We start from the raw sequence: 25,639 nt of genomic DNA on the forward strand, positions 1-25,639 counted from the left end.
TTATTATTATTATTATTATTATTATTATCAAAAACATTATCACCTCTCATTTCCCAGGTTGTGTATGTTCACGTACGGTTGAACGCTTTTGCCTGAATATATATGTAATATTAATATTAAATGGTCTTCCCGCCCAAGGAAGCCCTTTATGCCGGTAAAAGGCTCTTCATCCAAGAAACCGAACCTGAACTCCCTTAACTTGGATTGAACCTAATTACCTCCCGTTCCTCCAGGGGAAAAAATACCATTTCACTTCATGATAACCTTTACGAGTTTAGCGCTCCCTACACGAATGTAAAAATAATAGTAAATAGTAGCATCAGTATTTAAAACGACCAAGACCATATACAAATATAAACCATTATAAGTGTTGTGTACCAGTATTGGTATAGAGTAAACCACTTAATGCGGCAGAACTACACCAACATACTGGATACTAGTCTAAGTGTCTCCTGTGTGGTAACTCTCGGCCTTGTACGAAGTGGACTACCCACAGTTGTCCTTGTGAAATGGTCGATTCGTACCCCTGGTGCATTTCTTTGATGTTTTGTCAGCTAAACACTTGATCGTTCTAGTTTAGTTTATAGATATCGGAAAAGATGTGAATAGCAGTGTATCATGTCAGCTAACACATTATTATCGTTCTAGTTTGATTTGTAGATATTATCGTAAAAGATGTGAATAGCAGTGTATAATGTTATGCTATATTGCTATTCACACTACGAGCAAAGAACTTGACTGGCAAATTTTTACGTGCCTACAAACTCTGCAGCCTAGAATGAATATCTGACGGAAATGTGGAACATTTTTAAAGCCATCTTTCGGACACTAAAAAAAAAAAAAAAATTTGTACTCGTTTTGATGTAATAGGTGTCCCGTAGCTCGACCGCCAGCGCACTCAGCTCACACACTGAGGTCCGGAGTTCGAATCTCCGGTATGGCTGGAAAAACATTAGGATGTTTAGATAAGACATCTGTTGTCCCTGTTCGCCCATCAGTATAAAAAATGGGTACCTGGATGTTAGTCGACTGGTGTGGATCGCATCCTGGGACAAAACTGACCTAATTTTCCCGAAATGCTCTGCATAACAAGTGGCTTTCTATATAGTAGCATGTCATTGATGTCAGCTAGACCTCTATACCTTGCAAATGTACTTGTAGAAATAAATATATTATAAGTGGCAGTAAAATAACGATAGATTAGATAGTACAGTGTAAGTAATGATGTTTGGGGTAGTAGAATTCTGTTTCATAGCAAGCAGTATAAATAATGGAAATTCAAAGGTTATTCTTAAGCTTTTTGCATCTTTGGTTGAGCCTCATTTATATTATGGTGGTCAGCTCTGGTCTCCATATTATAGAATGATGGGTGTTCATTATCTTTTTAGTACTATATACTATTACTACTACCAGAATGAACATAAATATGCTGGAAATATACAGGAAAGTGAAATGTTGATTCCATATATTAGAAACATTTCTTATGCAGAGAGGCTGTTGGCACTAACGCTCTCTGGAAAGGCATGTAATTGGTGGCACTAACGCTCTCTGGAAATTCGTGGAATTAGTGGCACTAACGCTCTCTGGAAAGGCATGGAATTAGTGGCACTAACGCTCTCTGGAAAATCATGGAATTAGGGGAGATATTAATAAAGTCTACAGATGGAAAACGGGAATATATAAAGGAAATATAAATAGTTGAAAATATCTAACCAAACTAGGGCTCTTAGCAATGGACTAATGGCACAGAAATTTGGATTTATAAAGGATAAATACAAGTACATGTACTGGTTTGTCAATAGAATTGTGAATGCGTGAATCAGACTCCCTGGTCTGGAGTTTTGAAACTCTGATCGCGGGTTCTATCCCCGCCAGTGGTATGTTTTTTTCCCCTGGTAGTGTCACTGAGGCAAGGACGTTGGGTGCTTTTAAGTAGATTGGACGGATACAGGATTAGGTGTGAGTTGGGCCTACCTAGCATGGGCCAGTAGGCCTGCTGATGTGTTCCTTCATTCGTTTTTTAGGTACAGTATGTGTGTGCACATAGCATATTTTTGAGAGTATGCCCATTGCTTTGGAAATTTTCTTTGAGACATGCTTAAATGTGTTGAATATTAGGTTTCTGTAAAGATGTTAACCTAGGAATTTCCACCTCATTCTGACTTTTGATCGGTGAATTGTGTATGTTAATGTTCAAATAAATATCGTTGTTAATATTGAGTGTAAATTTACTAGGTGTCATCCAAGACGATATCCTTCCGAGCTTGACTGTAATTGGTTTAATTAGTATTATTATATATGCTTTAGAAATCCAACAAGTATACACGAATGAGACACGTGTACAACAATTGGATATTTTTACGAGTGTTGTGGAAACATTTCGCCAACCAGTAGCTTCATCAATACAGAGAAAATGGTGAAGATAGAGTTTGAGATAATTAATCCCTCAGCCTAGAAATAATGCGTTCATTTCTTGTGAGGTAGAGAGATTGGGCCAGGAGCTGAGTCTCGACCCCTGCAACCACATTTTTATAGTGTACTGCATTAAAATTTTATAACTGCCCCGCGATATTCCTTTCATGTGCATTGAAGCAGAAGGATTGGGTCCCTCGCGTCACTCAGGGAGCGCCATACATCCAGTTGGTACATGAATGGTATACAGTACCGACAAGATGAAAGTTAGACAAATGTGCTACATCTGAGTATCTTTATTGTAGACATTTCGCCATCTAGTGGCTTTATCAATACAAATTCAAGGATATAACTTGAGGACAGTAGAACTATATACAAATGGTGAGGTAATCAGTCCCTCAGATTATGTCCTAGAATTTGTATTGATAAAGCCACTGGATGGCGAAATGTTTATAATAAAGATACCCAGATGTTGCACATGTCTAACTCACATCCAGTTGGTGCTGATACTAATATTGTATTAATGGTATACAAAACCGACTAGTAGCTGAGTAAGACACCTGTGCAACACTTGCGTAGCTTTAAGAACATAAGAACGAAGGAACACTGCAGAAGGCCTACTGGCCCATGCGAGGCAGGTCCAAGTCTCCTACCGGCTTAAGCCAATGCACCCAACCTAGTCAGGTCAGGTCACATTGACTTAAGGGAGGAACACGGCAACCGACCTGGTAGCACAAGCTATCAGGTCCAGTTCACACCCACCCACATCCACTCATGTATTTATCCAACCTATTTTTAAAGCTACACAACGTTCTGGCCTCTATAACGGTACTTGGGAGTTTGTTCCACTCATCCACAACTCTATTACCAAACCAGTACTTTCCTATATCCTTCCTGAATCTGAATTTTTCCAACTTAAAACCATTGCTGCGAGTCCTGTCTAGGCTAGATATTTTCAGCACACTATTTACATCCCCTTTATTTATTCCTGTCTTCCATTTATACACCTCAATCATATCCCCCCTAATTCTACGTCTTTCTAGAGAGTGAAGATTCAGGGCCCTTAGTCTATCCTCATAGGGAAGGTTTCTGATACATGGGATCAACTTTGTCATCCTCCTTTGTACATTTTCCAGAGAATTTATATCCATTCTGCAATACGTTAGTTTAATAGTTTAATATGTTTATTATGCACCCCATACCCATCCAGTGACCAAAACTGTGCAGCATAATCTAAATGAGCCCTAACCAAGGATGTATAGAGTTGAAGAACAACCTGAGGACTCCTATTATTTATGCTTCTTGATATGAAGCCAAGGATTCTATTAGCTTTATTGCGAACACTTATGCACTGTTGTCTTGGTTTCAGATTACTGCTAACCAGAACTCCTAAATCTTTTTCGCAATCCGTAATATTAAGATCTACATTATTTAGTTTATATGTGGCATGGTTATTGTTTTGTCCAACATTTAGAACTTTGCATTTGTCTATATTAAACTGCATCTGCCACTTCTCCGACCACTGCATCAGTCTATTCAAATCTTCCTGGAGTGCTCGAATGTCCTCGTCAGAATGAATTCGACGGCCTATTTTGGTGTCATCGGCAAACTTGCTGATGTCGCTCTTTATGCCCTCATCTATGTCGTTTATGTAGATTGTGAACAGCAGGGGGCCCAACACTGACCCCTGTGGAACACCGCTCGTGACGCTTCCCCACTCTGATTTCTCCCCATTTATGCAAACTCTCTGCTGCCTATTTGTCAACCATGCCTCTATCCAGGAAAAAATTTCTCCTCCTATTCCATGTGCTTTAATTTTCCTCAATAGTCTCTGATGTGGGACCCTGTCAAAAGCCTTACTGAAGTCCATATACACAATATCATATTCATTACCATGATCTACCTCCTCAAATACCTTAGTGAAAAAAATTAATAAATTCGTAAGGCATGAACGCCCCTTTGTAAAACCATGCTGAGATTCGTTGATTAATTTATGCTTTTCAAGGTGGCTACGAACTGCCACGAACTGCCGTATTACACCCTGGGTATGACTTCCAGCAGGACTGATTATACGGTGCCCCGTGGCCTGTATGGTGGCCCATGGCCTGTACGGTGCCCCATGGCCTGTATGGTGGCCCATGGCCTGTACGGTGCCCCGTGGCCTGTACGGTGCCCCATGGCCTGTATGGTGCTCTGTGGCCTGTACGGTGCCCCATGGCCTGTACTGTGCCCCATGGCCTGTACGGTGCCCCGTGGCCTGTACGGTGCCCCGTGGCCTGTACGGTGCCCCGTGGCCTGTACGGTGCCCCGTGGCCTGTACAGTGCTCCGTGGCCTGTACGGTGCCCCGTGGCCTGTACGGTGCCCCGTGGCCTGTACGGTGCTCCGTGGCCTGTACGGTGCCCCATGGCCTGTACGGTGCTCCGTGGCCTGTATGGTGCCCCATGGCCTGTACGGTGCCCCATGGCCTGTACGGTGCCCCGTGGCCTGTACGGTGCCCCGTGGCCTGTACGGTGCCCCGTGGCCTGTACGGTGCCCCGTGGCCTGTACGGTGCTCCGTGGCCTGTACGGTGCCCCGTGGCCTGTACGGTGCTCCGTGGCCTGTACGGTGCTCCGAGGCCTGTATGGTGCCCCGTGGCCTGTACGGTGCCCCATGGCCTGCACGGTGCCCCGTGGCCTGTACGGTGCCCCGTGGCCTGTATGGTGGCCCATGGCCTGTACGGTGCCCCGTGGCCTGTATGGTGCCCCGTGGCCTGTATGGTGGCCCATGGTCTGTACGGTGCCCCGTGGCCTGTACGGTGCCTCGTGGTCTGTATGGTGGCCCATGGCCTGTATTGTGCCTCGTGGTCTGTATGGTGGAGATATTACGCCAACCAGTGGCTTTACCTGGAGTTTACCTGGAGAGAGTTCCGGGGGTCAACGCCCCCGCGGCCCGGTCTGTGACCAGGCCTCCTGGTGGATCAGAGCCTGATCAACCAGGCTGTTGCTGCTGGCTGCACGCAAACCAACGTACGAGCCACAGCCCGGCTGATCCGGAACTGACTTTAGGTGCTTGTCCAGTGCCAGCTTGAAGACTGCCAGGGGTCTGTTGGTAATCCCCCTTATGTGTGCTGGGAGGCAGTTGAACAGTCTCGGGCCCCTGACACTTATTGTATGGTCTCTTAACGTGCTAGTGACACCCCTGCTTTTCATTGGGGGGATGGTGCATCGTCTGCCAAGTCTTTTGCTTTCGTAGTGAGTGATTTTCGTGTGCAAGTTCGGTACTAGTCCCTCTAGGATTTTCCAGGTGTATATAATCATGTATCTCTCCCTCCTGCGTTCCAGGGAATACAGGTTTAGGAACCTCAAGCGCTCCCAATAATTGAGGTGTTTTATCTCCGTTATGCGCGCCGTGAAAGTTCTCTGTACATTTTCTAGGTCGGCAATTTCACCTGCCTTGAAAGGTGCTGTTAGTGTGCAGCAATATTCCAGCCTAGATAGAACAAGTGACCTGAAGAGTGTCATCATGGGCTTGGCCTCCCTAGTTTTGAAGGTTCTCATTATCCATCCTGTCATTTTTCTAGCAGATGCGATTGATACAATGTTATGGTCCTTGAAGGTGAGATCCTCCGACATGATCACTCCCAGGTCTTTGACGTTGGTGTTTCGCTCTATTTTGTAGCCAGAATTTGTTTTGTACTCTGATGAAGATTTAATTTCCTCATGTTTACCATATCTGAGTAATTGAAATTTCTCATCGTTGAACTTCATATTGTTTTCTGCAGCCCACTGAAAGATTTGGTTGATGTCTGCCTGGAGCTTTGCAGTGTCTGCAATGGAAGACACTGTCATGCAGATTCGGGTGTCATCTGCAAAGGAAGACACGGTGCTGTGGCTGACATCCTTGTCTATGTCGGATATAAGGATGAGGAACAAGATGGGAGCGAGTACTGTGCCTTGTGGAACAGAGCTTTTCACCGTAGCTGCCTCGGACTTTACTCTGTTGACGACTACTCTCTGTGTTCTGTTAGTGAGGAAATTATAGATCCATCGACCGACTTTTCCTGTTATTCCTTTAGCACGCATTTTGTGCGCTATTACGCCATGGTCACACTTGTCGAAGGCTTTTGCAAAGTCTGTATATATTACATCTGCATTTTTTTGTCTTCTAGTGCATTTAGGACCTTGTCGTAGTGGTCCAATAGTTGAGACAGACAGGAGCGACCTGTTCTAAACCCATGTTGCCCTGGGTTGTGTAACTGATGGGTTTCTAGATGGGTGGTGATCTTGCTTCTTAGGACCCTTTCAAAGATTTTTATGATATGGGATGTTAGTGCTATTGGTCTGTAGTTCTTTGCTGTTGCTTTACTGCCCCCTTTGTGGAGTGGGGCTATGTCTGTTGTTTTTAGTAACTGTGGGACGACCCCCGTGTCCATGCTCCCTCTCCATAGGATGGAAAAGGCTCGTGATAGGGGCTTCTTGCAGTTCTTGATGAACACAGAGTTCCATGAGTCTGGCCCTGGGGCAGAGTGCATGGGCATGTCATTTATCGCCTGTTCGAAGTCATTTGGCGTCAGGATAACATCGGATAGGCTTGTGTTAATCAAATTTTGTGGCTCTCTCATAAAAAATTCATTTTGATCTTCGACTCTCAGTCTGGTTAGCGGCTTGCTAAAAACTGAATCATATTGGGACTTGAGTAGCTCACTCATTTCCTTGCTGTCATCTGTGTAGGACCCATCTTGTTTAAGTAGGGGCCCAATACTGGACGTTGTTCTCGATTTTGATTTGGCATAGGAGAAGAAATACTTTGGGTTTCTTTCGATTTCATTTATGGCTTTTAGTTCTTCCCGCGATTCCTGACTCCTAAAGGATTCTTTTAGCTTAAGTTCGATGCTTGCTATTTCTCTGACCAGTGTCTCCCTACGCATTTCAGATATATTGACCTCTTTTAGCCGCTCTGTTATTCTTTTCCGTCGCCTGTAAAGGGAGCGCCTGTCTCTTTCTGTTTTACATCTACTCCTCCTTTTTCTTAGAGGAATAAGCCTTGTGCATACATCGAGTGCCACCGAGTTAATCTGTTCTAGGCATAAGTTGGGGTCTGTGTTGCTTAGTATATCTTCCCAGCTTATATCGGTTAGAACTTGGTTTACTTGGTCCCACTTTATGTTTTTGTTATTGAAGTTGAATTTGGTGAATGCTGCCAGTACACATGACTCAAGGGTCATCAAGACTTCGGGACTGAAAACCCCTTTTTCAGGCTGAGGGACTGGTCTGAGACCTCAAACTACCATCTCATGTTTTCCACTGTATTCAGTATCATTCTCTGTATTGGATTAATAAAACTGCTGATTGGCGAAACATCTTCACAATAAGATGTCCAAGTATTGTACTCGTGTCTTAGTCATCTAGTTGGTTCTTCTTTTTCTTCTTCTTCTTCTCCTCCTCCTCCTCCTCCTCCTCCTCCTCCTCCTCCTCCTCCTCCTCCTCCTCCTCCTCCTCCTCCTCCTCCTCCTCCTCCTCCTCCTCTCCTTCCTCCTCCTTATTCATCCATATGGAAGCGATAAATGTATAGATCTTACAACATCTTGGGAGAGAGAGATAATCAGGTTTAATTCAACGGGAGGACAGTTCCAGCTCTTTGGATCAAGAGCTCTTCACCTTGAAAAGAGAATACTCAAGAACATAGACTTCACATTAGTAACCCCAGAGGGTTAATAACCCAAGAAAAACCAAAGTGGGTCTTTTCCCAGGATGCAGTCCTAAACAGTCGACTAATTCCAAGGTACCCATTTACTGCTACTTTTCTAGTGTTGGAAAGTGGTGCCTTGGTGCTGGTGCTTGCTGGTGATCCAAGGAATTGAAGCTATTCTGTTTCTCGTATCAAACTTGTTACTTTCCATTCCTCAGGAGCTTAGTGGCCCGTAGGTTTAATGGATCCAGAAATATAATGATAATATCAACAACAGCAACAATAATAGAGTAATAAAGAATAATTGATAATATAATAATATCTAAATATAATATACATTTGAGGGCAAACAAAATGCAGATGCAGTATACACATGATGTAATAGCGCACAAAGTGCGTGATAAAGGAATAACAGGAAAAGTTGGTAAATGGATCTATAACTTCCTAACAAATAGGGCACAAAAAAGTAATAGTAAACAGTCAGGTCATTGTAGGCTACAGTGAAAAGCTCTGTTCCACAAGGTAAACTACTCCCTCCCATCCTTTCCCTCATCCCCATATTTGACAGAGATGTAAGCCCCTACTTAAACAAGATGGGTCCTACACAGATGACAGCAAGGAAATGAGTGAGCTACTCAAGTCCCAATATGACTCAGTTTTTAGCAAGCCGCTAACCAGACTGAGAGTCGAAGATCAAAATGAATTTTTTATGAGAGAGCCACAGAATTTGCTTAACACAAGCCTATTTGATGTTATCCTGAAGCCAAATGACTTCGAACAGGCGATAAATGACATGCCCATGCACTCTGCCCCAGGGCCAGACTCATGGAACTCTGTGTTCATCAAGAACTGCAAGAAGCCCCTATCACGAGCTTTTACCATCCTATGGAGAGGGAGCATGGACACGGGGGTCATCCCACAGTTACTAAAAACAACAGACATAGCCCCACTCCACAAAGGTGGCAGTAAAGCAACAGCAAAGAACTACAGACCGATAGCACTAACATCCCATACCATAAAAATCTTTGAAAGGGTCATAAGAAGCAAGATCGCCACCCGTCTAGAAACCCATCAATTACACAACCCAGGGCAACATGTGTTTAGAACAGGTCGCTCCTGTCTGTCTCAACTATTGGATCACTACGACAAGGTCCTAGATGCACTAGAAGACAAAAAGAATGCAGATGTAATATATACAGACCTTGCAAAAGCCTTCGACAAGTGTGACCATGGCGTAATAGCGCGCAAAATGCGTGCTAAAGGAATAACAGGAAAAGTTGGTAGATGGATCTATAATTTCCTCACAAACAGAACACAGAGAGTAGTAGTCAACAGAGTAAAGTCCGAGGCAGCTACGGTGAAAAGCTCTGTTCCACAAGGCACAGTACTCGCTCCCATCTTGTTTCTCATCCTCATATCTGACATAGGCAAGGATGTCAGCCACAGCACCGTGTCTTCCTTTGCAGATGACACCCGAATCTGCATGACAGTGTCTTCCATTGCAGACACTGCAAGGCTCCAGGCGGACATCAACCAAATCTTTCAGTGGGCTGCAGAAAACAATATGAAGTTCAACGATGAGAAATTTCAATTACTCAGATATGGTAAACATGAGGAAATTAAATCTTCATCAGAGTACAAAACAAATTCTGGCCACAAAATAGAGCGAAACACCAACGTCAAAGACCTGGGAGTGATCATGTCGGAGGATCTCACCTTCAAGGACCATAACATTGTATCAATCGCAGCTGCTAGAAAAATGACAGGATGGATAATGAGAACCTTCAAAACTAGGGATGCCAAGCCCATGGTGACACTCTTCAGGTCACTTGTTCTATCTAGGCTGGAATATTGCTGCACGCTAACAGCACCTTTCAAGGCAGGTGAAAAAATTGCTAAGATAAGATAAGATAAGATTTCGTTCGGATTTTTAACCCCGGAGGGTTAGCCACCCAGGATAACCCAAGAAAGTCAGTGCGTCATCGAGGACTGTCTAACTTATTTCCATTGGGGTCCTTAATCTTGTCCCCCAGGATGCGGCCCACACCAGTCGACTAACACCCAGGTACCTATTTGCTGCTAGGTGAACAGGACAATAGGTGTAAGGAAACGTGTCGGAATTTCCACCCGCCGGGAATCGAACCCGGGCCCTCCGTGTGTGAAACGGGAGCTTTAGCCACCAGACCACCTAGAAAATGTACAGAGAACCTTCACGGCACGCATAACGGAGATAAAACACCTCAATTACTGGGAGCGCTTGAAGTTCCTGAACCTGTATTCCCCGGAACGCAAGCGGGAGAGATACATGATTATATACACCTGGAAAATCCTAGAGGGACTAGTACCGAACTTGCACACGAAAATCACTCACAACGAAAGCAAAAGACTTGACAGACGATGCAACATCCCCCCAATGAAAAGCAGGGGTGTCACTAGCACGTTAAGAGACCATACAGTAAGTGTCAGGGGCCCGAGACTGTTCAACTGCCTCCCAGCATACATAAGGGGGATTACCAATAGACCCCCGGCAGTCTTCAAGCTGGCACTGGACAAGCACCTAAGTCGGTACCTAACCAGCCGGGCTGTGGCTCGTACGTTGGTTTGCGTGCAGCCAGCAGTAACAGCCTGGTTGATCAGGCTCTGATCCACCAGGAGGCCTGGTCACAGACCGGGCCGCGGGGGCGTTGACCCCCGGAACTCTCTCCAGGTAAACAGCACCATGTCATTCTTTGCTGATGATACCAGAATTTACATGACAGTCTCATCCATCGGAGACACTGCAAATCTCCAAGCGGACATTAACCAAGTCTTTAAATGGGCCTCTCAGAAAACAATATGAAGTTCAATGAAGACCTATTTCAATTACTCCGCCATGGAAAATTCGAGGAAATTAAAACTGTATCGGAGTATAAAACAAATTCCAACCTCACAATGGAGCGAAAAACTAATGTGAAGGACCTGGGAGTGATAATGTCGGAGAAAATAACTTTCGAAGATCACAACAATGTATCTACCACATCTGCTAGAGAAATTATAGGATGAATATTGAGAACCTTCAAAACTAGGGATGCCAAGCCAATGATTCTCTTCAAATCGCTTGTTCTCTGTAGGCTGGGATACTGCTGTGCACTAACGGTCCCTTTCAAGGCAGGCGAAATTGCAGACATGGAGAATATACAGAGAACTTTCACTGCACGTATATGTACAATAAAGCACCAAAATTACTGGAAACGGTTGAAGTCCCTTGACCTGTGCTCCTTAGAACGCAGGCGAGAAAGGTACAGCTTAATTTACACCTGGAAAATCTAAGAGAGAGTAGTCTCAAATCTGCACACACAAATCACTCCCTGCAAAAGCAAAAGATTCGGCAGGCAGTGCAACATCTCCCCCCCTTCTCAGTGAAAAGCGGGGGCGCCATGAGTATGCTAAGAGACAACACAATAAGCATGAGGGGGCCCAAGACTGTTCAATTTCCTCCCCGCATGCATAAAGGAGATTACCAATAGACCTCTGGCTGTCTTCAAGAGACCCCTCAGAGAAGGTTCCTTGACGCTGGTGAGGGGTTCTTGATCTAGGGAATTGGATCTGTGTTCCAGTTCCCTGAAATGAGCCTAAATACATTCCATCCCCCCCACAGACGCTGTATAATCCCTAGGGGGTTAGCGCTTCCCCATGATTATAATAATCCCATCTTCCATAACAGTGCTAATAATAATAATTTAAGAGTGGGTGAGAGTTTTGGGTGTGTGGAGCCCTGTGGTCTGGTGGCTCTCTCACCCCTCAAGGAAGGCTCCTTGACGCTGGTGAGGGGCTCTTGATCTAGGGAATTGGATCTGTGCTCCAGTTCCCTGAATTAAGCCTGAATGCCTTCCATCCCCCCATAGGCGCTGTATAATCCTACGGGTTTAGTGCTTCCCCCTTGATTATAATAATAATAATGGTGGCTGTCTCCTTTCACACGAGAGTTCAGATTCATTCCCAGCAAGGGTAGAAACATTGGGTGTGTTTACACGTTTTGTCTATGTTCCTCATTAGTAAAATAGGTACCTGGGTGTTAGTGGACTAGTGTGGGTCGCATCCTGGGACAAAACTTGACCTAATTTGCCCGAAATGCTCAGCATAACAAGCGGCTTTCTATATAGTAGTATGTCACTGATGTCAGCTATGGTCTGTATACCTTGTACATGTACTTGTATAAATAAAGATATTATTATTATTATAGTGAGTATCATCAGCCTGGCGCATCTTCACCTCTATGAACGCTTCTTTGGAATGTTTGCGTTGATTTTTCCGTATTATATTCAGTAGTATAAATATCGCAATTTATGTCCTCGATAAAGAATATGGTTATCAAAATTATTTCCATCATGATTTTCTATATTTACAAAATGTTTTAATGTCGAGTATTATTATAAAAGATTAGATACGCAAGTTTATAAGATAAGGATTTTACAAGGCGGAAGTAGCAGCAGTGTTGTCTGGCTAATGTTTATGGAGGCCCAGCGATTATATTACTGTAATAATCTTACTGTGAGCAACATGCGGTGATTCAGAACATGCTGAGGCCCACCAGTTGACATACCTTCAAGATGTGGCAATGTAGAAAGTGCGGCCGCCCTGTTTATTTCGGTAAATAAGAGTATTTAACAGGTACTGAGGTGGTGGGATACGCCCTTCTGGCTTCCCCTCTGCGTAGACCCGTATATAACCTTATTAATACAATTATAGCAAATTTTCACCTGTCTACTCACTCTTAGAATATTTGTTATTGATGTATTAGCTTAATGTGTCAGTGATCAAGGTGTTACGATGCTACAAAATATTAATCAATATCTACGTTGACCTCTTTTATTTTTTTTCCTTTGAGGAACTTGTTAGATTTTGTGTCCTAGTTTGTCCTTGTATATTTGTGGATTATAGATTGAATATTGAGTAGTAGTTCAGTGCCTCTAGTTCATTTTACATTGGCTTTAAGAAAAACCTGATGCACAGGTAAAAACGTTGTACCAAGATAGGTTTGGTAAGTTTATTTAGATACAGGTACACATAAGCACAATTATCATACATAGTAACATGTATGTGTAAATTACCTAGGATAACACAAAAAAATTCAAGGTGCCTTATTTATACATGTTTTATGTTTTGTTTTAAACATTGTTGGTTGTGTAGGGGATTCATCTCCATTTTCATATATAGGTGGAAAGTTTCTTTAGCATCGGTTGTAGATTCCCTAAAAAAAATTGATTTAGTATTTTCATTTGGCTTTTCTTATTCCTTTTTTTTTTTTTTAGTCTCTTGTTTATTTGAACATACGCTATTGGATAGTAAGGTGATCCTCTCCTCTTGATAACTTGTAATAGCTTCTCTTCTTGCTTATCCACTTAGGGTCATTTTTATTTAATCTGATTTCTGTGTGAAAAACATGTGTTGTTTGGGCAGTTTTTATAACTTTTTGAAATGTCTCTCACTGATAATTATTTCATTCCTCTTGTAAGATCTTTGAAATAATCCCTAGTCAGGTTTACCCCAACATAGTCTGCAGTGAAAATTTAAATCTTGACTGTTACCTTTCTTATCAGAAAAATTCAAAGTAACAGATTAATAAATTTATGATTTGATTTTCCAAGCTCTTCCTTGATTTCAGTATTTAAGCAACATTTCCTTATTTGCCAGAATCATATCATGTAAGTTGTTCTCAGTTGAAAACTGCTTTGAAATAGTTATGAGATCCTTTATTCATAGTCAGCTTACTGTACTTCAGTCAGTTTTGCAGAAATTAAAAGCTCCCATGATGACTACATTTATATACCTTGAAACCTTGATTTTATCTCATTAATAGTTTAGCTAAGAATTCAAAGCTCCGCTTTGCTGAAAAAAAGTTTTTGTATAATGAGTATTATCTCATGGTACATGTTTTAAAACTGATGGACATGCACTCCTTAGACTAGTCTAAGAGAAATCTACAATTTTAGCAGAGAGAAAGCAGTCACTGGGGTTCGACTGGCACCCAAATTGCTTGCGCTGTGAAGAATGTGGCAAGCGGCTGAATCCTGGCCAGCATGCAGAGGTAAGTATTGGGCTGTAAAAGTACCACATCTACTGCTGTATATTGTTTTAATTTTTTACGTGTACAGTGGTACCTCGAGTTACGAACTTAATTTGTTCCAGAAGGCTCTTCGAGTGTAGATGCCGAACGAATTTCTTCCCATAAGGAATAACATAAATTAGATTAGTCCATTTCAAACCCCCAAAAATACACTTACATAAGCACTTACAAAAATACACTTACATAATTGTTCGAGTTGGGAGCTGTTCGAAACTCAAGGTACCACTGTATTGGCATATCGTATATTTTATGTAAATATTTAAGCTTTTCTTTCATGCGTATTTTGCTAATGACAGTTACTGTATTTGACTTCGTTATAATTTTCTTAATAACTCTAGTATTGAGAAATTAAAATTTGACCATTTGATTATTGATCGAGTTGTTTGATGCCAGCCCTTATGGATGTTTCAGTAACTCCGAGTAGATAAAGTAGCCCCTTCAAGGGGGTGTGTGTGCTGATGCTGATGAAGGCATCTTGATCCAAGGAATTGGAGATATGTTGTCCTTGGGACCATACCTGATTACCTCCCTTTCCCAGGCATTGTTGACCCCTACAGTTTAACATTTCTCCATGAATATAATAGATATAGTAGTGTAATTTCTTGTTTTGTTTTTTTTCAGCACAAGGGAGTGCCATATTGCCATCACCCTTGTTATGGAGCACTGTTTGGTCCCCAACTCTTTGGTCATGGTACTCGCAATGAGTGTCACACATCATTTGGGAAGGTGGAGAACAGGGATGGCCAGGTGAAGAGGTTAGTTTTATTGAAGTCATCTTATTTCTTCATACACTTTACCATATTCTTTGACTTTCCTCATACCAACAGTTTTATTTTTGAAAGTCATTATCTCTGTTAGTATCAATCATCAAATACCTCTTGTTGCAAATTTAGAATAATACTGGTATGCAGATTTGAAGTCGTGTTGTTCTTAAGTGGTTTTCAGTTCAGAATTTTAATGATATACACCAGATATCCTAACTTACTAATACTGCAGGTTACAAACATCTGACTTTATGAACAGGGCCACTTAGGAACCATTCATGTTTTTACAAGAGCTGATCCACAGTATACAAATTTATAAAGTATAACCATCTTTTATACTGTTGTATTCTATACATCCAGTCCATTTGTAAGTCTGAAATACAAAAAACATAGCTTGTTTGCAAGTTAGACCTGTATATCGGTTTTATGGAATATAGATGTCCTTGGAAAATGCCATATTAATAAACAAACTAAGAAAATCCAGGTTGCAGAGCTAAGTTAGTGAATTTACTGTACCTAGCCATATGAAATGAGTTGTTTGGATGTGGGTTCTAGGCAACTTGTTTAAAAGTTCTCTTGGTGACAGTGATAACTGAATGCAAGTCATTATTATACAGTAGTAGAATACAGTGGACCCCCGCATAACGATCAGCTCCCAACTCGACCAATTATGTAAGTGTATTTTTGTAAGTGCTTTTGTAAGTGTATTTTTGGGGGTCTGAAACGGACTAATCTAATTCACAATATCTCTTATGGGAACAAATTCGGTCTATAACGGCACCCAAACAGACTTCTGGATTGAAATAATATCGTTATCCGGGGGTCCACTGTATTACTCTTCTTTAATTTATCAATGGATTTTCTTAGCATCTTCCTTCTTTATAGTGTTATAATAATGAATTCAACATTTTATTCCAGTCTGAGATAATTTTAGGGATTTTCTTATTTTTATTTTTCCTGCCAAAAATGCTTTATTTTCATAACCTGCACATTTTGGGATGCAACAAATAATGTGTACAAATAGATCCTCAATATATAGTCTGTCTGTTAGTAACTACTTGAATAAACATAAGTGCCATGTTCTTGCTCCTTAACCCTTAAATGGTCCAAACGTATATATACGTTTTTTCAACATCTGAAAGTATGTGAAAAAATGTAGATCTTCTTTTTTGTTTTACATTTAAAAACGTGTAAAAAAAAATTTTATCTACATTTTTTTTTGTTATATTTGAAAATATACAAAAAAAAGTAGATTACTTTTGTAGCATTACGAATTTGAACGTCGATCTGTTTGGACCGTTTAAGGGTTAAGGAAAAAATGAAAGTTGTTTCATCAGTAGTGAACTATTTTCCCTTCAAAGGAAGGGATACCTTAATTCTTGTAAAGGGTTCTTGATCCAAAAAATTGGGGCTATCCTTCCCTTCAAATCAAACCCTCTTACCTTCAAGGTGACCCTTAAGAATTTGGTGCTTCCTCCTGATATGTGTAGCATTGTTTGACTATGGAAATAAAATAATCTCTTAATCTCATAATTGTATTTTTGTCAAAAACATGATGACTGACTCTATTAAATACTTTATGCTCAGAATGGGAAGCAGTAAAACACATTCAATCTTTTAGTAGTATAATCTGTATGACTCTCGTGTTTCAGATCTCACATTGAAGCCAAGTTAAAGGCTTATAACCAGTACTATGAAGGTAAACCAGGAGAACTGAAGAGCAGAGAGGTAAGCAGGTCTCATATTAACCCTTTGACTGTTTCAGCCGTATATATACGTCTTACGAGCCAATGTGTTTGATGTATATATATACTCAAAAATTCTAATGGCTTCAAATCAAGCAAAAGAAAGCTGGTAGGCCCACATGTGAGAGAAAGGGTCCGTGTGGTCAGTGTGCACCATATAAAAAAAACCTGCAGCATGCAGTGCATAATGAGAAAAAAAACTCCGACCTTTTTTGGATTAAAACGCCGACTTTGTGGTGTATTTTTGTATAGTATTTATGGTTGTATTCTCGTTTTCCTGGTCTCATTTGATAGAATGGAAAACATTTTATAGAAATAGAGATGATTTTGATTGGTTTTACTATGAAAAGAACCTTGAAATGGAGCTCAAAGTAAGGGAAATGTTTGATTTTTGCCGTTGTTCAAAAGTAAACAAATGATGTCATTGTCTAATAAATGTCCAACTAGCCATTCTAATATGCAGTCATGAATGGATTGATGTTATTTATACAATTAGTACAATATTGCAGTAGTCTACATAACAGTAAATCTTCTATTTTTTGTTTGAATAAAAATTCAAAATAGAAAGCAAGAGTAATATCAGAAGGGCCTGGAGACATGACTGATGAACAAAGAAAATGTTATTTTAGAGCCAGGAATGTCTGCATTGTTCATTCTGGAACCTATTTTGAAATTGACATATTTTTTAATTTGCATGAAATTGGCCAAATTTCAAATTTCTGACCACGTTATTGGGTAGTTGGAATCGGTAAATGGGCCGTTTGTTGTACTCAGTTGATAGATCAAATGGAATTCTAAAGAAATAGCTATAAGTTTGGTCAACTGGAACAATTAGCCGAAAATATGGCTCAAAGTGGGCGAAATTGCCGATTCATAAATATTGCTGAGGTTGCTAAGAGTGTAATTCTGTACGTTTTCCATAAAATTTCATTCTTTTGGTGTCATTACCATCAGGAAAAGATTCTCTATCATTTCATAAGATTTTTTTTTTTTTTTTTTTTTTTTTGTAAAAAATTTTTAAAAACCAAGAGACACCTCAGGATTTGAGGTTGTGACAGTCAAAGGGCTAAATCTTATCACTGTTTTTTAACTCGCCCTCTTTTAATTAACTGCTTTGTAGGATATCTACATTCTGCAAAAAAAAATAACAATAATAAACATGTGGGATATCAGATATATCATGCTACTTCTATTTACACTTAGGTCACACTACACATGCATGTACACGCATATATCTGGGTTTTCTTCTGTTTTCTTAATAGTTCTCGGTCTTCTTTATTTCCTCTTATCTCCATGGGGAAGTGGAACAGAATTCTTCCTCCATAAGCTGTGTGTGTTGTAGGAGGTGACTATAATGCTGGGAGCAAGGGGGCTAGTAACCCCTTCTCAAGCTGTGTGTGTTGTAGGAGGCGACTATAATGCCGGGAGCAAGGGGCTAGTAACCCCTTCTCAAGCTGTGTGTGTTGTAGGAGGCGACTATAATGCCGGGAGCGAGGAGCTAGTAGCCCCTTCTCAAGCTGTGTGTGTTGTAGGAGGCGACTATAATGCTGGGAGCAAGGGGCTAGTAACCCCTTCTCAAGCTGTGTGTGTTGTAGGAGGCGACTATAATGCTGGGAGCAAGGGGCTAGTAACCCCTTCTCAAGCTGTGTGTGTTGTAGGAGGCGACTATAATGCCGGGAGCAAAGGGCTAGTAACCCCTTCTCAAGCTGTGTGTGTTGTAGGAGGCGACTATAATGCTGGGAGCAAGGGGCTAGTAACCCCTTCTAAAGCTGTGTGTGTTGTAGGAGGTGACTATAATGCCGGGAGCAAGGGGCTAGTAACCCCTTCTCAAGCTGTGTGTGTTGTAGGAGGTGACTATAATGCTGGGAGCAAGGGGCTAGTAACCCCTTCTCAAGCTGTGTGTGTTGTAGGAGGTGACTATAATGCTGGGAGCAAGGGGCTAGTAACCCCTTCTCAAGCTGTGTGTGTTGTAGGAGGCGACTATAATGCTGGGAGCAAGGGGCTAGTAACCCCTTCTCAAGCTGTGTGTGTTGTAGGAGGCGACTATAATGCTGGGAGCAAGGGGCTAGTAACCCCTTCTCAAGCTGTGTGTGTTGTAGGAGGTGACTATAATGCTGGGAGCAAGGGGCTAGTAACCCCTTCTCAAGCTGTGTGTGTTGTAGGAGGCGACTATAATGCTGGGAGCAAGGGGCTAGTAACCCCTTCTCAAGCTGTGTGTGTTGTAGGAGGTGACTATAATGCTGGGAGCAAGGGGCTAGTAACCCCTTCTCAAGCTGTGTGTGTTGTAGGAGGCGACTATAATGCTGGGAGCAAGGGGCTAGTAACCCCTTCTCAAGTTGTGTGTGTTGTAGGAGGTGACTATAATGCCGGGAGCAAGGGGCTAGTAACCCCTTCTCAAGCTGTGTGTTGTAGGAGGTGACTATAATGCTGGGAGCAAGGGGCTAGTAACCCCTTCTCAAGCTGTGTGTGTTGTAGGAGGTGACTATAATGCCGGGAGCAAGGGGCTAGTAACCCCTTCTCAAGCTGTGTGTGTTGTAGGAGGTGACTATAATGCTGGGAGCAAGGGGCTAGTAACCCCTTCTCAAGCTGTGTGTGTTGTAGGAGGTGACTATAATGCTGGGAGCAAGGGGCTAGTAACCCCTTCTCAAGCTGTGTGTGTTGTAGGAGGCGACTATAATGCTGGGAGCAAGGGGCTAGTAACCCCTTCTCAAGCTGTGGGTGTTGTAGGAGGCGCCTATAATACTGGGAGCAAGGGGCTAGTAACCCCTTCTCAAGCTGTGTGTGTTGTAGTAGGTGACTATACTGCTGGGAGCAAAGGGCTAGTAACCCCTTCTCAAGCTGTGTGTGTTGTAGGAGGCGACTATAATGCTGGGAACAAGGGGCTAGTAACCCCTTCTCAAGCTGTGTGTGTTGTAGAAGGTGACTATAATGCTGGGAGCAAAGGGCTAGTAACCCCTTCTCAAGCTGTGTGTGTTGTAGGAGGCGACTATAATGCTGGGAGCAAGGGGCTAGTAACCCCTTATCAAGCTGTGTGTGTTGTAGGAGGTGACTATAATGCTGGGAGCAAGGGGCTAGTAACCCCTTCTCAAGCTGTGTGTTGTAGGAGGCGACTATAATGCTGGGAGCAAGGGGCTAGTAACCCCTTCTCAAGCTGTGTGTGTTGTAGGAGGCGACTATAATGCTGGGAGCAAGGGGCTAGTAACCCCTTCTCAAGCTGTGTGTGTTGTAGGAGGTGACTATAATGCTGGGAGCAAGGGGCTAGTAACCCCTTCTCAAGCTGTGTGTGTTGTAGGAGGCGACTATAATGCTGGGAGCAAGGGGCTAGTAACCCCTTCTCAAGCTGTGTGTGTTGTAGGAGGTGACTATAATGCTGGGAGCAAGGGGCTAGTAACCCCTTCTCAAGCTGTGTGTGTTGTAGGAGGCGACTATAATGCTGGGAGCAAGGGGCTAGTAACCCCTTCTCAAGTTGTGTGTGTTGTAGGAGGTGACTATAATGCTGGGAGCAAGGGGCTAGTAACCCCTTCTCAAGCTGTGTGTGTTGTAGGAGGTGACTAATGCTGGGAGCAAGGGGCTAGTAACCCCTTCTCAAGCTGTGTGTGTTGTAGGAGGTGACTATAATGCCGGGAGCAAGGGGCTAGTAACCCCTTCTCAAGCTGTGTGTGTTGTAGGAGGTGACTATAATGCTGGGAGCAAGGGGCTAGTAACCCCTTCTCAAGCTGTGTGTGTTGTAGGAGGTGACTATAATGCTGGGAGCAAGGGGCTAGTAACGCCTTCTCAAGCTGTGTGTGTTGTAGGAGGCGACTATAATGCTGAGAGCAAGGGGCTAGTAACCCCTTCTCAAGCTGTGTGTGTTGTAGGAGGCGACTATAATGCTGGGAGCAAGGGGCTAGTAACCCCTTCTCAAGCTGTGTGTGTTGTAGAAGGTGACTATAATGCTGGGAGCAAAGCGCTAGTAACCCCTTCTCAAGCTGTGTGTGTTGTAGGAGGCGACTATAATGCTGGGAGCAAGGGGCTAGTAACCCCTTCTCAAGCTGTGTGTGTTGTTTGAGGTGACTATAATGCTGGGAGCAAGGGGCTAGTAACCCCTTCTCAAGCTGTGTGTGTTGTAGGAGGTGACTATAATGCTGGGAGCAAGGGGCTTGTAACCTATTCTCAAGCTGTGTGTGTTGTAGGAGGCGACTATAATGCTGGGAGCAAGGGGCTCGTAACCCCTTCTCAAGCTTTGTGTGTTGTAGGAGGCGACTATAATGCTGGGAGCAAAGAGCTAGTAACCCCTTCTCAAGCTGTGTGTGTTGTAGAAGGTGACTATAATGCTGGGAGCAAAGGGCTAGTAACCCCTTCTCAAGCTGTGTGTGTTGTAGGAGGCGACTATAATGCTGGGAGCAAGGGGCTAGTAACCCCTTCTCAAGCTGTGTGTGTTGTTTGAGGTGACTATAATGCTGGGAGCAAGGGGCTAGTAACCCCTTCTCAAGCTGTGTGTGTTGTAGGAGGTGACTATAATGCTGGGAGCAAGGGGCTTGTAACCTATTCTCAAGCTGTGTGTGTTGTAGGAGGCGACTATAATGCTGGGAGCAAGGGGCTAGTAACCCCTTCTCAAGCTTTGTGTGTTGTAGGAGGCGACTATAATGCTGGGAGCAAAGAGCTAGTAACCCCTTCTCAAGCTGTGTGTGTTGTAGGTGGTGACTATAATGCTGGGAGCAAGGGGCTAGTAACCCCTTCTCAAGCTGTGTGTGTTGTAGGAGGCGACTATAATGCTGGGAGCAAGGGGCTAGTAACGCCTTCTCAAGCTGTGTGTGTTGTAGGAGGCGACTATAATGCTGGGAGCAAGGGGCTAGTAACCCCTTCTCAAGCTGTGTGTGTTGTAGGAGGCGACTATAATGCTGGGAGCAAGGGGCTAGTAACCCCTTCTCAAGCTGTGTGTGTTGTAGAAGGTGACTATAATGCTGGGAGCAAAGCGCTAGTAACCCCTTCTCAAGCTGTGTGTGTTGTAGGAGGCGACTATAATGCTGGGAGCAAGGGGCTAGTAACCCCTTCTCAAGCTGTGTGTGTTGTTTGAGGTGACTATAATGCTGGGAGCAAGGGGCTAGTAACCCCTTCTCAAGCTGTGTGTGTTGTAGGAGGTGACTATAATGCTGGGAGCAAGGGGCTTGTAACCTATTCTCAAGCTGTGTGTGTTGTAGGAGGCGACTATAATGCTGGGAGCAAGGGGCTCGTAACCCCTTCTCAAGCTTTGTGTGTTGTAGGAGGCGACTATAATGCTGGGAGCAAAGAGCTAGTAACCCCTTCTCAAGCTGTGTGTGTTGTAGAAGGTGACTATAATGCTGGGAGCAAAGGGCTAGTAACCCCTTCTCAAGCTGTGTGTGTTGTAGGAGGCGACTATAATGCTGGGAGCAAGGGGCTAGTAACCCCTTCTCAAGCTGTGTGTGTTGTTTGAGGTGACTATAATGCTGGGAGCAAGGGGCTAGTAACCCCTTCTCAAGCTGTGTGTGTTGTAGGAGGTGACTATAATGCTGGGAGCAAGGGGCTTGTAACCTATTCTCAAGCTGTGTGTGTTGTAGGAGGCGACTATAATGCTGGGAGCAAGGGGCTAGTAACCCCTTCTCAAGCTTTGTGTGTTGTAGGAGGCGACTATAATGCTGGGAGCAAAGAGCTAGTAACCCCTTCTCAAGCTGTGTGTGTTGTAGGTGGTGACTATAATGCTGGGAGCAAGGGGCTAGTAACCCCTTCTCAAGCTGTGTGTGTTGTAGGAGGCGACTATAATGCTGGGAGCAAGGGGCTAGTAACCCCTTCTCAAGCTGTGTGTGTTGTAGGAGGTGACTATAATGCTGGGAGCAAGGGGCTAGTAACCCCTTCTCAAGCTGTGTGTGTTGTAGGAGGCGACTATAATGCTGGGAGCAAGGGGCTAGTAACCCCTTCTCAAGCTGTGTGTGTTGTAGGAGGTGACTATAATGCTGGGAGCAAGGGGCTAGTAACCCCTTCTCAAGCTGTGTGTGCTGTAGGAGGCGACTATAATGCCGGGAGCAAAGGGCTAGTAACCCCTTCTCAAGCTGTGTGTGTTGTAGGAGGTGACTATAATGCTGGGAGCAAGGGGCTAGTAACCCCTTCTCAAGCTGTGTGTGTTGTAGGAGGTGACTATAATGCTGGGAGCAAGGGGCTAGTAACCCCTTCTCAAGCTGTGTGTGTTGTAGGAGGTGACTATAATGCTGGGAGCAACTGGCTAGTAACCCCTTCTCAAGCTGTGTGTGTTGTTGGAGGTGACTATAATGCCGGGAGCAAGGGGCTAGTAACCCCTTCTCAAACTGTGTGTGTTGTAGGAGGCGACTATAATGCTGGGAGCAAGGGGCTAGTAACCCCTTATCAAGCTGTGTGTGTTGTAGGAGGTGACTATAATGCTGGGAGCAAGGGGCTAGTAACCCCTTCTCAAGCTGTGTGTGTTGTAGGAGGCGACTATAATGCTGGGAGCAAGGGGCTAGTAACCCCTTCTCAAGCTGTGTGTGTTGTAGGAGGCGACTATAATGCTGGGAGCAAGGGGCTAGTAACCTCTTCTCAAGCTGTGTGTGTTGTAGGAGGTGACTATAATGCTGGGAGCAAGGGGCTAGTAACCCCTTCTCAAGCTGTGTGTGTTGTAGGAGGCGACTATAATGCTGGGAGCAAGGGGCTAGTAACCCCTTCTCAAGCTGTGTGTGTTGTAGGAGGCGACTATAATGCTGGGAGCAAGGGGCTAGTAACCCCTTCTCAAGTTGTGTGTGTTGTAGGAGGTGACTATAATGCCAGGAGCAAGGGGCTAGTAACCCCTTCTCAAGCTGTGTGTGTTGTAGGAGGTGACTAATGCTGGGAGCAAGGGGCTAGTAACCCCTTCTCAAGCTGTGTGTGTTGTAGGAGGTGACTATAATGCCGGGAGCAAGGGGCTAGTAACCCCTTCTCAAGCTGTGTGTGTTGTAGGAGGTGACTATAATGCTGGGAGCAAGGGGCTAGTAACCCCTTCTCAAGCTGTGTGTGTTGTAGGAGGTGACTATAATGCTGGGAGCAAGGGGCTAGTAACCCCTTCTCAAGCTGTGTGTGTTGTAGGAGGCGACTATAATGCTTGGAGCAAGGGGCTAGTAACCCCTTCTCAAGCTGTGTGTGTTGTAGAAGGTGACTATAATGCTGGGAGCAAAGGGCTAGTAACCCCTTCTCAAGCTGTGTGTGTTGTAGGAGGCGACTATAATGCTGGGAGCAAGGGGCTAGTAACCCCTTCTCAAGCTGTGTGTGTTGTAGGAGGTGACTATAATGCTGGGAGCAAGGGGCTTGTAACCCCTTCTCAAGCTGTGTGTGTTGTAGGAGGCGACTATAATGCTGGGAGCAAGGGGCTAGTAACCCCTTCTCAAGCTGTGTGTGTTGTAGGAGGCGACTATAATGCCGGGAGCAAAGAGCTAGTAACCCCTTCTCAAGCTGTGTGTGTTGTAGGAGGTGACTATAATGCTGGGAGCAAGGGGCTAGTAACCCCTTCTCAAGCTGTGTGTGTTGTAGGAGGCGACTATAATGCTGGGAGCAAGGGGCTAGTAACCCCTTCTCAAGCTGTGTGTGTTGTAGGAGGCGACTATAATGCTGGGAGCAAGGGGCTAGTAACCCCTTCTCAAGCTGTGTGTGTTGTAGGAGGCTACTATAATGCCGGGAGCAAAGGGCTAGTAACCCCTTCTCAAGCTGTGTGTGTTGTAGGAGGTGACTATAATGCTGGGAGCAAGGGGCTAGTAACCCCTTCTCAAGCTGTGTGTGTTGTAGGAGGTGACTATAATGCTGGGAGCAAGGGGCTAGTAACCCCTTCTCAAGCTGTGTGTGTTGTAGGAGGTGACTATAATGCTGGGAGCAAGGGGCTTGTAACCCCTTCTGAAGCTGTGTGTGTTGTAGGAGGCGACTATAATGCTGGGAGCAAGGGGCTAGTAACCCCTTCTCAAGCTGTGTGTGTTGTAGGAGGCGACTATAATGCCGGGAGCAAAGAGCTAGTAACCCCTTCTCAAGCTGTGTGTGTTGTAGGAGGTGACTATAATGCTGGGAGCAAGGGGCTAGTAACCCCTTCTCAAGCTGTGTGTGTTGTAGGAGGCGACTATAATGCTGGGAGCAAGGGGCTAGTAACCCCTTCTCAAGCTGTGTGTGTTGTAGGAGGCGACTATAATGCTGGGAGCAAGGGGCTAGTAACCCCTTCTCAAGCTGTGTGTGTTGTAGGAGGCTACTATAATGCCAGGAGCAAAGGGCTAGTAACCCCTTCTCAAGCTGTGTGTGTTGTAGGAGGTGACTATAATGCTGGGAGCAAGGGGCTAGTAACCCCTTCTCAAGCTGTGTGTGTTGTAGGAGGTGACTATAATGCTGGGAGCAAGGGGCTAGTAACCCCTTCTCAAGCTGTGTGTGTTGTAGGAGGTGACTATAATGCTGGGAGCAACTGGCTAGTAACCCCTTCTCAAGCTGTGTGTGTTGTAGGAGGTGACTATAATGCCGGGAGCAAGGGGCTAGTAACCCCTTCTCAAGCTGTGTGTGTTGTAGGAGGTGACTATAATGCTGGGAGCAAGGGGCTAGTAACCCCTTCTCAAGCTGTGTGTGTTGTAGGAGGTGACTATAATGCTGGGAGCAACTGGCTAGTAACCCCTTCTCAAGCTGTGTGTGTTGTAGGAGGTGACTATAATGCCGGGAGCAAGGGGCTAGTAACCCCTTCTCAAACTGTGTGTGTTGTAGGAGGCGACTATAATGCTGGGAGCAAGGGGCTAGTAACCCCTTCTCAAGCTGTGTGTGTTGTAGGAGGCGACTATAATGCTGGGAGCAAGGGGCTAGTAACCCCTTCTCAAGCTGTGTGTGTTGTAGGAGGCGACTCTAATGCTGGGAGCAAGGGGCTAGTAACCCCTTCTCCTATATAAATTACTAAATTTAAAAAGAAAAACATTTATTTTTATTTTTTAAAGAAAAACCCCAAAA

The 25,639-nt window shown here is 44.0% G+C and overlaps 1 protein-coding gene across 2 annotated transcripts in view; it reads left to right on the forward strand.

Moving 5' to 3' along the window:
* The first annotated feature begins 12,549 nt into the window (after positions 1 to 12,549).
* Rassf (Ras association family member) overlaps positions 12,550 to 25,639 on the forward strand; it is a 39,684-nt gene continuing 26,594 nt past the window's right edge. For both annotated transcript variants that reach the window (XM_053774172.2, XM_053774174.2), the window contains exons 1-4: positions 12,550 to 12,710; positions 14,054 to 14,148; positions 14,809 to 14,942; positions 16,604 to 16,679. In XM_053774172.2, coding sequence (XP_053630147.1) covers positions 12,671 to 12,710; positions 14,054 to 14,148; positions 14,809 to 14,942; positions 16,604 to 16,679 — 345 coding nt within the window. In that variant the 5' untranslated portion in view covers positions 12,550 to 12,670. The remainder of the gene's footprint in view (positions 12,711 to 14,053; positions 14,149 to 14,808; positions 14,943 to 16,603; positions 16,680 to 25,639) is intronic.

This window comes from Cherax quadricarinatus, chromosome 7 (genome assembly GCF_038502225.1).
Source record: "Cherax quadricarinatus isolate ZL_2023a chromosome 7, ASM3850222v1, whole genome shotgun sequence".
Taxonomy (NCBI): domain Eukaryota; kingdom Metazoa; phylum Arthropoda; class Malacostraca; order Decapoda; family Parastacidae; genus Cherax; species Cherax quadricarinatus.